The following is a 12,724-nucleotide window of genomic DNA, read 5'->3' on the forward strand; positions in this document are numbered from 1 at the left end:
ACAGCTGGTAAGTAGAACTCTGGTGTCAGGTACTCCATATCGCCTGAAAGGAGTAAATGGTCAGCTTGTTCTAAGGTCTCTGTCAGTCTGAGTTTTCAGGAAGTTGCCTCTACCTAGACCCCTTATAGAAGAGAATTCCAGAAGCCACAGGACTTTCTTCTCGTGGAAAATGGCTCTCAGAACATCTATCCAGTGTAACTGAACCATCACAGTACTATTATTCTTTCTGAGGTAAGTGGTGCCTCCTTACACAGCAAATGGTCAGTAGTTCCTCATTTCTGTTCTTCCCTAAAGGGTAGAAAACATACTCATCATCTGACACCTAGAGTGTGTATTACTATCCAGACAAGTGACTTAAGAGAGCATTAGTATGTTGGCATAAGTAAAAGGGGAGTTGATTCTACATGAGCTTTTTGGAAGGTGGAACTTATTACATTTGTGTAGGAGAAAAATGAGGGATTTTTGAGGTCAGGCACACATAAATGCAAATCTCATAGTCACCAACTATGTTATTTTGGACTGTATCACTGTATTACTGTCGTCCTATTGTTCATCGATTTCCTCGAGCAGGCACCAGTAACGTCTCCTTCGTCCTAGCCCTGAGATTCTAGAAAGTGCCACATTCGAGGCTCTTTCAGGGTTAGGGGAATAAGAGCCATCACTGTTACTGGGTTTTAGCATATCGAATATGCCATGGGGAGTTTGCCAGACTCTGCCGTGCGGGGAGGATACTCTTGGTAGCCTTCCAGCTTCTCCAAGAGTAAGGACTAGATAATAAGAGGCCGCACACTTCCGGGAGCTGGGTTTTATAGTCTCTGGGTCTTGGCCATTGATGGGATAACAGTGCTGGGGGCAGTTGGTGGGTGTAATGCCTACTTATTGGAAAATGGGGGATTTGGGTGGAGGAGGCCCAGTCGCGATCTGAGCAGGCTCGGAGATCTCAGCCCCGGTCCCACATTTCTGGGTTCCACTGCCGGTTCATTCATGCGTGAAGCTCGTCCGAACGTGTGGAGAGTGGTCTCAGCATGGCTGTGGCTGGTTCTGGAGGTCTTCGACTGCTGGGACTCTGCTCGGGACGGGGCGGGAAACTCAACCCGCCCCCTCCAAGGGGCCCCAGTGAGGACAGCCAGGTGGGGGGCAGGAGACTCTGCCTGTTTTGGACAGTGTTCTTGGTGTATTTGCCTGTAAAATGATGTTAATTATAATAGTTTCCTCCTCCTGGGGTTGTTAAAAATGAAGTGCTGTTATGAGGTTCTTTGTAGAGTGCTTTCAATAGAGTAAGTAAGTTCTAATCATTTATTCCTTTCTGGACATCTGGTAATACAAGCTATATAATATATTTTGAATTAGGAAGGATAATTGAATGGTTTAATGAGGAAGAAAGAAATTGTCCCTTAAAAATGTTTGTATTGAAGTGGGAGGCACAAGTTCTGGTGCTCAGAAGTTATCCCTTCCAGGTTCTGTTCTCAGGAATGACTCCTGACGATGCTTGGGGGACCTTATGCGGCGCCAGGGATTGAACTGGGGTTGGCTGCAGGCAAAAAAAGCATCTTATTTCCTCTACTATCTCTCTGGCCCTTAAACCTGTTTTTATGCTGCCCTTATATAGTATATTTTCTTTTTCATTGAACTTTGTCATGTTACTTTGATCTTTCTCATGAATAATAAACATAAAGAATTCATTTCATGTTTACCAGCAAATAAGACCTGCTACAATGGTCATTGGATCAGATCTCATAAGACCTACATAATCAGCATTATAATTCTTATTGCACTCTACATAGAACATTTTATCTCCTGACCAGACATCTCAAGGGCAAGATCCAAAATAGAGCCATCACACAGGATAAATTATTTACAACCCAGTCACACTTTAGAATTGGACTTCATCTGTGACCTGATTAACATTTAATTATAAATCACAGCTAAAGTTTTTTAAAGTGCCTGCCATAGAGGCAGGATGGGGGAGCAGGCAGAAGGGAAACTTGGGGACAATGGGGGAGGGAAGACACTGGTGAAGAGATTAGTGTTGGAATATTGTACTCATAAAACTAAATCATGAATAGCTTTGTAACTTTGTAATTCATGGTGATTCAATTAAAATTTAAAATATTTTAAAAGAAACACATTAATGGAAAAGATTAAAATAGGAAAACTGTTGAAAATGTCATGTTAATTCATATAACTTTTGTTTCCTCTCCTTTTAACAGGTTTTTTTAGTCACGACAAAGAAAAGTTACAGTTATATTGTTTAGGAAAACAGACAGAACAATTTTCCAAACTTTTTCTTAATACCTAGTCTCTGAATAATCTTAAAAACAATAATCATATAAAGACCTATAGACAGTGATTAATCACTTCTCCTTTACTTTCAGCAATCTATACCAGTGAAATACAACTTACAATTCTGTAATTCTCAGCTTTCAGAGTGGTGCACATACATTAAAAATTATGCACCAAAAGAATGAAGCATACATTAAACAATGCATATGTAAGTAGAAAAGATTTTTAAATGTTTTTAAAAGATAGCTGTTTAAAATTCATCATAATAATGTATTATGGGATTTATAAAGTGAAGATAGTACTACCTGCTGTACTATTGCTCCAGACCCACTCCAGCTCTTTAAGTTATTTATCCAATCCCTTAGCCTGACTTCGTTTTTTTAGCCTGACTTCTGATGTTGACTTTTGACCATACTGAATCATCATGTTAGTATTCTAAAAAGAGGCCAGTAGAAATGATTTGCCTTGATGCAGTTAATAAGGGCTCTGTAGCCTCAGTACCAGCTTACATTCTTAACATTTTGATTTTTATGCTTGTTTTATGTTACTGATGGATAGGACCACATGACAAGAACGTTATATACATATAAGGATTCAGCCAATAAGTGAGACAGATTCAGATTTACCTGAAAGTATCCAATGAGATAGTAATACATTCTGAATCTATTTTTACCAAAATACAGCGGGAAAAAGTATAGACAATTTACTTTTTTACACACTGGCCATATAAAAAGATTCTTAGTTTAGTAAAATTAATAATCCGAAAGGAAATTTCTAAAGTTACAAATTTTCATTGTTAGGAAACTATTTGAAGATACCCCATCAATAAACCTAGACCCATGTATCATTATTTTATAATTGACTAAAATAAAAGTAACTGTAAAATACAGTTTTCAACATGGCCAGACAAGCCAGAAAAGGAGAATAGTCTGAAACCTGGGAAACGTTGACTATGTACATCAAATGGGGAACTTCAGGATTATGGTTTGAAGCCTTAAGCTTCTAGGTGATTTCTCCTTTTCCAGTTTGTTTGCCCTGACTCTGCAAAACCCACTAATTCCAGCAGTCATGTCGGTTGTATATAGCCAATATCCTGTGCTTACTTCCCCAGATCTACCAGCATTATCATTTGGGGGTGCTGAGTGGGGGGACGGAATGTGGCGTGTAAGACTATGCCCTCTGGTGGAGAAGGACACAACTCACTGCATGTTTGCAGTTAGGGATTTGAGAACTGTTCGCTAGCTATAGCTTGCTAGCCATGTTGACATTTGGGAGAGTTACTAAATGTCTTTAATCTCTGATTCGTTTCTAATATATTTGTCTCTAATATAAAATGAGAGCAATGGGGATACCTATCTCTTACGGTTGTGAAGATCAAAAAAGATAAAAGAGCAGAAAGCGCTGAATAAATAATGGTTTCCTTGTTACTAATCTCTTGCTTGCTCATCAAATGTATGTATTTATATCCATATATATTTGAATTGGGGTCTCCACCCAGCAGTGTTCGAGGGTCCGAGGGCCACTCACAGTGATGGTAGTGCAAGCCTGATGTTCAGTGCTTGATCCCAGTGGAGCTTAGTGACCACCGAGACTACATATAGCAATAATTGGGGACCATGTGGTGCTGAAAATTGAACACACAGTCTTGCACATGGTAGGTATGTGATCTATCACATTGAGCTATATTCCTGGCCCCAAAAATAATTATTATGTATTTTCACATTAGACACCTTTAGAAAAGTCCTTAGGATAGTTATTAATAGTGATATTTACTCATTTGGTCTCTCCATATTATTATATAATTCCAGTGTATGAGGCTCCCTGGTAGGTATAGAAGCTAAAACCAAAAATAAGACAGGACCTTCAAGATTCTGGTTTTTCTAGTTCTACCAGCTCTCTTTTCTGAATTTCCTCAATGAAATCTCATACACTTCCTAAATGTCTGGTTCTGGTTGACTATTGTGTGGAAGCAAGGTAGCAAAAAGTGAAAAACCATTTACCTTAGGCAGTGGGAGATAAGCCACTCTTGATGGAGGGACTTTTCTTTCTTTCTTTTTCAGAAGATGAATCACTGTCACTGTCCTCCCATTGTTTGTTGATTTGCTCGGGCCCAGTAATGTCTCCATTGTGACAATTGTTACTGTGTTTGGCATATCATATACGTCCCGGGTAGCTTTCCAGGCTTTGCCGTGCGGGCAAGATACTCTCGGTAGCTCACTGGGCCAGAAGATGAATATGATGTACAAAAAAGAAAGTTTTGTTGAAATGCTAGGGTGATTTTTTTTTGCTAGTAAGAGAAAATAATGCAGATAACAAAGCAACATGACCAAAATGTTTATCTAGCCTCTGCATGAGACACCAGAATAAAGCAGGAACTTGTCTTTTCCCAGCCTATAAGGGAAAACCTAGCCTTTTGCTATCTTCCCCTCTTGAATTTTCAGATGGTTGCATCAGTCATCAGTCATTCAGTTCCATCTGGAAGGGTCAAGATAAGAGGTAGAGAAGGACTGAGTATTTCCTAGGGCTTGAACCCTTCAAGTAAGTAGAAAAAGGAAGAAAAGAAAGAAAAAAGAAGTACTTTTAGGGGCTGGAATGATAGTACAGCACGTAGGGCATTTGTCCTGCACGTGGCCAACTCAGGTTCGATCCCCGGGATCCCATATGGTCCCCCTAGCACCTCCATAAGTAATTCCTGAGTGCAGAGCCAGGAGTAACTGCTGAGAATCACTGGGTGTGACCCATAAAACAAAAAAAATGAAAAAGAAGTCCTTTTTTTTGGTCTTCCTTCAGAGCTACCAAAAATAAAAATAAAAACCAGGCTTTTCTCCATGTTCTCTTGTGCATGATAATGCTACAAGGACTTGTTGAGTCTTTTCCTACAGAATCTCTCTTTTGTTAACCATACTCTCATAAGAGACACCCCAGGAGTAGAGTTAGAGAAGGAAGTAAAAACAATCCTTTATGGAGAAAGAAGTTACTTTTAATTAAAAAAAAACTCAAAGCAGAGTAATGTGTGGATTGAATTGATTAAATTTAGCTTGCTGTGGGTTAACGTTTATGAAAGATTACATTATCTCATTCAATAGATAGTCATACTTTTTAAGTGTGAAGAACCCACATTTTATTTATTTATTTATTTATTTTTGCTTTTTGGGTCACACCCGGCAATGCACAGGAGTTACACCTGGTTCTGCACTCAGGAGTTAACTCCTGGCGGTGCTCAGGGGACCATATGGGATGCTGGGAATCGAACCCGGGTCGGCCGCATGCAAGGCAAACGCCCTACCTGCTGTGCCATCTCTCCAGCCCCAGAACCCACATTTTAAATGGAAAGGATAGACTGTGAATATGGTCTGTAATGTGCATCCTTTTGGTTTTATGTTTTATCCTTATCAAAGTCTTTCTTATTTTAATTTTTTGGGCCACATTTGGAGATGCTCAGGGGCTACTCCTGACTTTGTGCCCAGGATTCTGGAGCTTGAACCCGGGTCAGCTGGATGCAAAGCAAAGCCCTATCTACTGTACAATCACTCCAGCCATCAAAGTCTTTTTAAAATCAGTGTTCTTCCAACTACTGATTATCAGTCCATTTCAGTTCATAGGTGTAGAAAGGTTGAAAACCACTGGTCTATCACCTTGGTTATAACTGCTGGACCATTATACAGAGCAGGTGCTGGTTCAGTGGTACAGAAAGGTTGGAGAACACGGCTTTTTTTTAATTTTAAAAAATAATTAGCCAGGTGTGTGTCATAGTATGAGACAAAAAGATAAAAACTATTGGGGCTGGAGTGATACCACAGCGGGTAGGGCGTTTGCCTTGCACGTGGCCAACCTGGGTTTGATTCCCAGCATCCCATATGGTCCCTTGAGCACCGCCAGGAGTAATTAATTCCTGAGTGCATGAGCCAGGAGTAACCCCTGTGCAAAGCCAGGTGTGACCAAAAAAGAAAAAAAAGATAAAAACTATTCTTTTTTTTTTTTTGGTTGTTGGGGTTATAGTATACAGTGATCACACACTGTTTCATGCCAGAGATTGCATTTGTGGTGCTGAGGATCAAACCCAGGGATGTAGGATCATGCTGAGTATCAAATTAGTGGTAATATTCATGAAAGGAGGTACTAAATCCCGGGGTTCCCAATACTTACTCTTTGGCAAACTTTCATAGCCTCTTTACAAAATGTTTAATTATGAAACTGGAAAATTTTAGTTTTGATAATTTGGTCTCTTTTTCTCTAAGGGAAGAATTCTCAAATATCACCTCCTCTTTGGGTTTTCTATGCCGCTACCATTTTCCATCAAGATTCTTCCACTAGGGTTGAGGAGGTAGCTCCAAAAGGCTAGTGCACATAACTTACACACAGGAAACCCAGGTTCCATCCCTAGTACCACATGGCCCCCTAAGCACCACCAGAGCAACCCCTAAATACCAAACTGGAATCCCCAGCACTGAAAGGTGTGCCCCCCAAAACAAACACAGACAAAACAAAGATTCTAACATTTCCTCCTCGCAGAATGCATTGTTTGCCTCTTCCTCTGAGATCTTGTGATATTGGTCGTTGGGGCAGTTTTAGCACTATGCATTTGGTTACATTTCTGCTTTTGTTTCCCTGTCTGGACAGTGAGATCCTGGAGACCAGGAACTTTCCATCTTTGATTTTATAGCTTCATATCTGGAAGACCACACCCAAGAGACATATATGTAGCATTGTAGCACTGTAGCACAGTCCTCCTGTTGTTCATCGATTTGCTCGAGCGGGCACCAGCAACGTCTCCATTGTGAGACTTGTTACTATTTTTGGCATATCGAATACGCCACAGGGAGCTTGTAAGGCCCTGTGTGGGCGAATACTCTCGGTAGCTTGCTAGGTTCTCCGAGAGGGACGGAGGAATTGAACCCAGGTCGGCCGCATGCAAGGCAAACGCCCTACCTGCTGTGCTATCAGTCCAGCCCAAGTGCTATATTGGCTCTATTAAAATTTTTAAAGAATTGAAGATAGGGACTCAGATGTGGCTAAAGTGACAGAGCCCATGCTAGGTATCTGTGAGGTTCTGAGTTTGATCCCAAGTTCTATATGGCAACCTGAGCACTGTTGAGTACAACCCTGGGAGCCTCTGAGCACTGCCAGGAGTAAGCCCTGAGCACAGCTGGGGGTGCCTTCCCAAAGAAAAATGAAAGAATGTCACTATGGAAAAACAGCATGAAAAACAGATTGAGAAAAATGTTCTTTTTTTTTCTTTTGCTTTTTGGGTCACACCTGGTGTTGCACAGATGTTACTCCTGGCTCTGCACTCAGGAATTACCCCTGGCGGTGCTCAGGGGACCACATGGGATGCTGGAAATCGAACCTGGGTTGGCCGTGTGCAAGGCAAATGCCCTACCCGCTGTGCTATTGCTCCAGCTCCCAGAAAAAATGTTCTTTTACTGGCTTCAAAGAGGTTGCATGAGGCCTCAAGCCACGCTGTGTAGTTGGCTTTTAGAAGCTGCAAAGAGTTTCTTATAGCAACCAGGAAAGAACAAGCACTGATGATACCTCCAGGACAGACTTTTGCTCTACAACACTGTCAGGTAATATGCTTGTGATGTTTCGAGCCAGCAACATGATGGCAATTTGTTATGAAGCAACAGGAAACTAATAAATACACGAGGAAAAATCTGTCCAAAAATCTGTCCAAATCACATTGCCTAGCAAAAATTCCCCCTTGCTGTATTAGGGGTACTTTGAATATTCTTCCATTAGTGTCAAGGTTGCTAAATAATTCTGATTTGTTTCACACTCCTCTGTCCTTTTGGATGCTTGCTTATCTTGACCCATGACCATTGATTGCCTTATGCATCCCCGCATTCTTAGTCTCCCAAATGTCACCAAATTGTGAGTCTGAGAGAAGTGGTGAGGGCAGAAGTGGAGTGGAGGCAGTGGGGGCGGGGGGGGGGGGAGATTCAAGGGTGGCACCAGCATTATGGAGGGGAAGACTAAGAACTGGGGGGGTGGGGCTGGACCAGCTGACTTCAGTTCTCTGCAGTGTGACTGGGTCTGGGATGCAGAGCATCTATGGGCATGGTGAACCACAACCATTGTCGTCTCTGTGGGGCTCTTGATGATGGAACGATTCACAGAAATGGAGCCTCCTTGTGTGTCATCAACAGTGAGCACCTTGCTAATTCCCTCTCTCCCATTCTGTCACTTGCCACTCATGTGTTTCTTGGCCCTTCAAGTCCCAGGCTGGAAGTCATGGGGTGGAGGGTTCGGGAAAGGAGCAGCTGTGACCACTTTGTATGGGTAATGGAGTTTCTTTAGTTTTCCAGCCTGTGTGTGTGTATGTATGTGCATGAGTGTGTATGCATATGAGTGTTCCTTAGGGAAATTTTACAAAAACTGTCGGAGCCATGGTAAGGGAGTTAAAGAAGCTGAACAACATTTGAGGAGTGAATTGTTAATAATAGTAAGCGCTTGAATCAAGGAAGAAAAGGCTATTTTGAAGAGACATTGTCGGAGTAAAATGGGCCAGAGAGATAGCAGCAGGTAGGGTGCTTGCTTTACATGTGGTTGACGCTGGTTAGATCTCTGGCACTCTGTAAGATCCCTCAGGTCCTGCCAAAGGTGATGTTTGAGTGCAGTCAGGAGTAAGCCCTAAACACAGCTGGGTGTGTCCCTTCTCACAGAGTGTAAAATAAGGATCTTTCCTCTCTCTGGGCTTGATTTCTGTATTTCATTACAGGAAGTCAGGCAGAAGCCATAGGTCATGTTCTATGCTCTAATAAGTTGCCTCTACAAAACAAAGCAGTCTGACAACCCCATAGACTACACATGCAAAAATAAAACAGCAAAGAAAAATCAGTGTTTCTGGAGATCAAGTCAATTAGAATAATGACAACACCTGTTTTTGTTTGGCTCCATTTTCAAGAAGCACAAAATACAATTTACACCTAGAAGCTTGTTTTGTCAATTCAAATAGCTAGCATGACTTTAGGGTCTATAAAATATATAGATCTTCACTGTAAATTTCTGTGAAATAGAAGCATAGACTTTTGCCAAGGTAGTTACATATCTCACAACTATGTTCTGGTCTATGGCAATGCTCGAGGTAAAGGTAAAGGCCCTCCCGTTGATCGTCGATTTGCTCGAGCGGGCCCAGTAACGTCTCCATTGGAGACTTTGTTGTTACTGTGTCTGGCATATTGAATACTCTCGGTAGCTTGCCGGGCTCTCCGAGAGGGGCGGCAATGCATCATGGTGCAAATGTAATTGTACGGGGAAGATACTGTTGGTTTCTGTGGGCTGAAGAATGTCAGGGTTGACTTGTTCTGTGGCTTCGGTGAAGGGGATCTTAATAGAGGCTTTATTTATCCCATACAAGATAGTATTAAAAATGTGGAAAGTGGGTCTGGGTCAGGAAGAACATAGATGGAAATAAGAATCAGAGCTTGAGAACCTGAATTTGTCAGAGAAAATGGATAAGTGGGAGAAAAGTTGACTATGACCAGATGAAGAAGGTTAGGAGACTTGTATTAAATTTTGCTTTTTTTTTTTTTTTTTTTTGCTTTTTGGGTCACACCTGGCGATGCACAGGGGTCACTCCTGGCTCTGCACTCAGGAATTATCCCTGGCGGTGCTCAGGGGACCATATGGGATTCTGGGAATCGAACCTGGATCGGCCACGTGCAAGGCAAACGCCCTACCTGCTGTGCTATCACTTCAGCCCTGAAATTTTGCTTTTTAATATGGTTCCCTGATCTCCATCAGGAGCGATCCCTGTGCGCAGCCACTTTTGTGTGTGGCTCCAAAACCAAAAAAAAATTTTTTTTAATTAAAAAGAAAAAAAATGACCGTTTTCACTTGTACTTTATGAAGTGATTTAAAAGGCAGCTTAATTTACATCGACAAATATTTACAATCATAAGGTATCAGAAAAAGAAAACTAGATCCTAACCCTAGAAAATTCCTATGTTCAATGACAAAGCAAGACTTGCATATTCTGAAAACCTTCCTTCACTACTTTATTTCTTCTTGAGATTTTTTTTCCCACCTTGTTAACTGCCTTGCTAACTTATTACTTATGCTTATAAGGTGGGCACTCTAAGGATAGGAATTTTGCCACTTGGAGGATCTCCAGCATAAAAAAATAAAGTCTGGAGCACTACAAACAGATCAGAAGTGGACAACGAGATCAATTCTTTGAGAAAAGAAAAATGTGTTGAATGACATCAAAATAAGATCATAAAGCAAAATCCTCGTTACAGTGGTACTGACTCTGGGCTGGCCAAGATCTCCAACTTTCAAAGGTTAGGGGACATGCCTCGAATGAAAGAGGGACGTTTTATGCACTCTTTAGGTCGGTGACTCACAGTCTCTGTTTATTGACATCTTTATGGGTCCTTGTAGCCCTCCCGCAGGCGAAGCCGCACCCCACTAACTCAGACTTCCCCGAGGGCGGGGCCCAGGCGCGGGCGTTTGGAAAGCTGCCCGGAGGAGTCTGACCTTCAGCTAAGGGCAAGAACCAAAGTCCAGCTGCCGAGGCCCGGGGGGCCAAGGTCGCGCGAACTGCAGCTCAGGGAGTTGAGGGAGGTAACCTCTGTGGACTCGGCTGCACCCCACGGCCGATGCGGTGTGCCGCACATGGCTAATAAGAGCGGGGGTGGGTGGGTGCAGCGGTCAGCGAACCACCCGGTTCAGCTGCCGCGGGCGGGCCGACCCCCGGAGATTGACAGCAGCTACGGGCCAATGAGATGAGGAGGGGTGGGGACGGGAACGCGGTCTAGCCGCCGGGAGAAAGCCCCGCCCCCGGCGTTGAGGCCCCGCCCCCAGCTGTCCGGGTAGGGAGGGAACGTGGGTGCGGCCGCCGGGGCTGAGCTCGGACGCCGGGTTCCCGCTAGGGCCGGGACTCAGCTTCCTCCAGTCAGCCGCTGAGCGGGGCCCAGGAGTTTGTGCTCGGAAAGCTCCTGGCGGACTGAGCACGATGAGGCGGACGGTGCTGCGGTAGGTAGATGGGGCCCGGTGGGGCGCGGGCGGGCTGAGAGTGGCCGCCCTCGTTGGGTCCCTGCTGCTAGGGGGCCGGGACGGAAGGAGGGGTTGGGGGAGGCGGGACTAAGATTTGGGGCCGCAGAAAAGAGTGGGGTGCAGCAAGCGGGATTCGGGCTCTCAGGCCTAGGGTGGGGCCCCGAGCGCCTTACTTTAGAGTCTTCGGGCACAATTTTCTGATCGCTACGAAGCCGCACTCTAAGCGAGGAAGCTGGGTGTTCCCCGAAATTCCTTTCTGCTTGCTCACCAGAACTGTGCCTGTAAACCGCTTTTGGGGTTGTCCGTTAGTCAGCGTGTATTTCAAGTTACCCCATTTTTTACCAGCCCTTTGCCCTCGTTTAAGGAGCGTTTTTAGGGGTAAGCGTTTGACCCAGTTGGACTGACTTGGGTGTGTTGTAACGTGGGCACAGACTCCCCGCTACCTTTTGGGCTCTCAGGACTGCGTGACTTTTAATGCCACTGGTGCTCAGTGGGACTTCAGCTCTAGGGAGCAATAGGCCCTGTTGGGGAGGTGGGGGCCCAGGCGGCCGAGGGGGACCGCATGGACGGGAAGGATGCCTTTCGTTCCCATCGTCTGGGGGCTCCCTGGCCAGGCCTCCAGTGTGTGCGGGTTGGGGTAACGCCTCCCCCCCCCCATTGACTGGAGCTTTTGTGCACTCCCACGCTCCCACGTTCTCTCTGTCTGCCTGGCTTCCAGGACGATCACCCCTGTTCCAGTTTCTGCAGTTATGCCGCTGCAGGAGCTCCTGCACTCTCTCTCCCTGGTGTAGTCTTGGTGATGATGACATTGATCCTGTCATTTCTCTGGGGGCTGCTTCTGGGTCAGGGGTGCTTCCTGCAGATCTTGCTATCAGCTGTAAAGCGTTCTCTCTCTGCCTGCATCTCTCTAGCCCCAACAATACATAGAAACTTTGCTTCACGATTTGAAGACAGCTTTAAAGTCAGTTTGCAGCTCCTCTTTCTTTGCACTCAAGTTCCACACACACGTGGTCCTTTGGAGTATGGAGCCTCAAGCCGGTTCCATCAGTAGCTGGTGAGGGAAAGAGTTTGTAGATATATAATACAGACTACAGGAGAAGACTGCTTTATCTGACTGGTGGGCACGCTTAATAGCATTTTGTTGTCCAACTTGATAAAGAGCCGACTGACTTATTCTCTAAATTGAGGCATGAATTGCATTGTCTGTTCTTGCACTGGAAACCCACCCCCTCAACTTGAGACCCAGAACAGAGCCAGGGCCACCGCGTGACTTCTGTCCCCACCTGGTGACTTCTTTGACTTGCTTGGCTCCTTTCCTTGGAAAGGTGCATTGATAATGACCTGCCTGAGTTTCCCAACCTGCCTCTTGATTCTTCAGAATTCCCTTTGAATCTGGAAAAGGTTAAATATATCTTCAAATTCAATTAATTCATACTTGGTTTTA

The 12,724-nt window shown here is 44.1% G+C and overlaps 1 protein-coding gene across 1 annotated transcript in view; it reads left to right on the top strand.

Annotated features, from left to right (window-relative positions):
• The first annotated feature begins 11,103 nt into the window (after positions 1–11,103).
• LOC130039314 (acyl-coenzyme A thioesterase 9, mitochondrial-like) overlaps positions 11,104–12,724 on the top strand; it is a 35,161-nt gene continuing 33,540 nt past the window's right edge. The window contains exon 1 of the mRNA XM_056131165.1: positions 11,104–11,259. Coding sequence (XP_055987140.1) covers positions 11,240–11,259 — 20 coding nt within the window. The 5' untranslated portion in view covers positions 11,104–11,239. The remainder of the gene's footprint in view (positions 11,260–12,724) is intronic.

This window comes from Sorex fumeus, unplaced genomic scaffold (genome assembly GCF_029834395.1).
Source record: "Sorex fumeus unplaced genomic scaffold, SorFum_2.1 ptg000086l, whole genome shotgun sequence".
NCBI lineage: Eukaryota > Metazoa > Chordata > Mammalia > Eulipotyphla > Soricidae > Sorex > Sorex fumeus.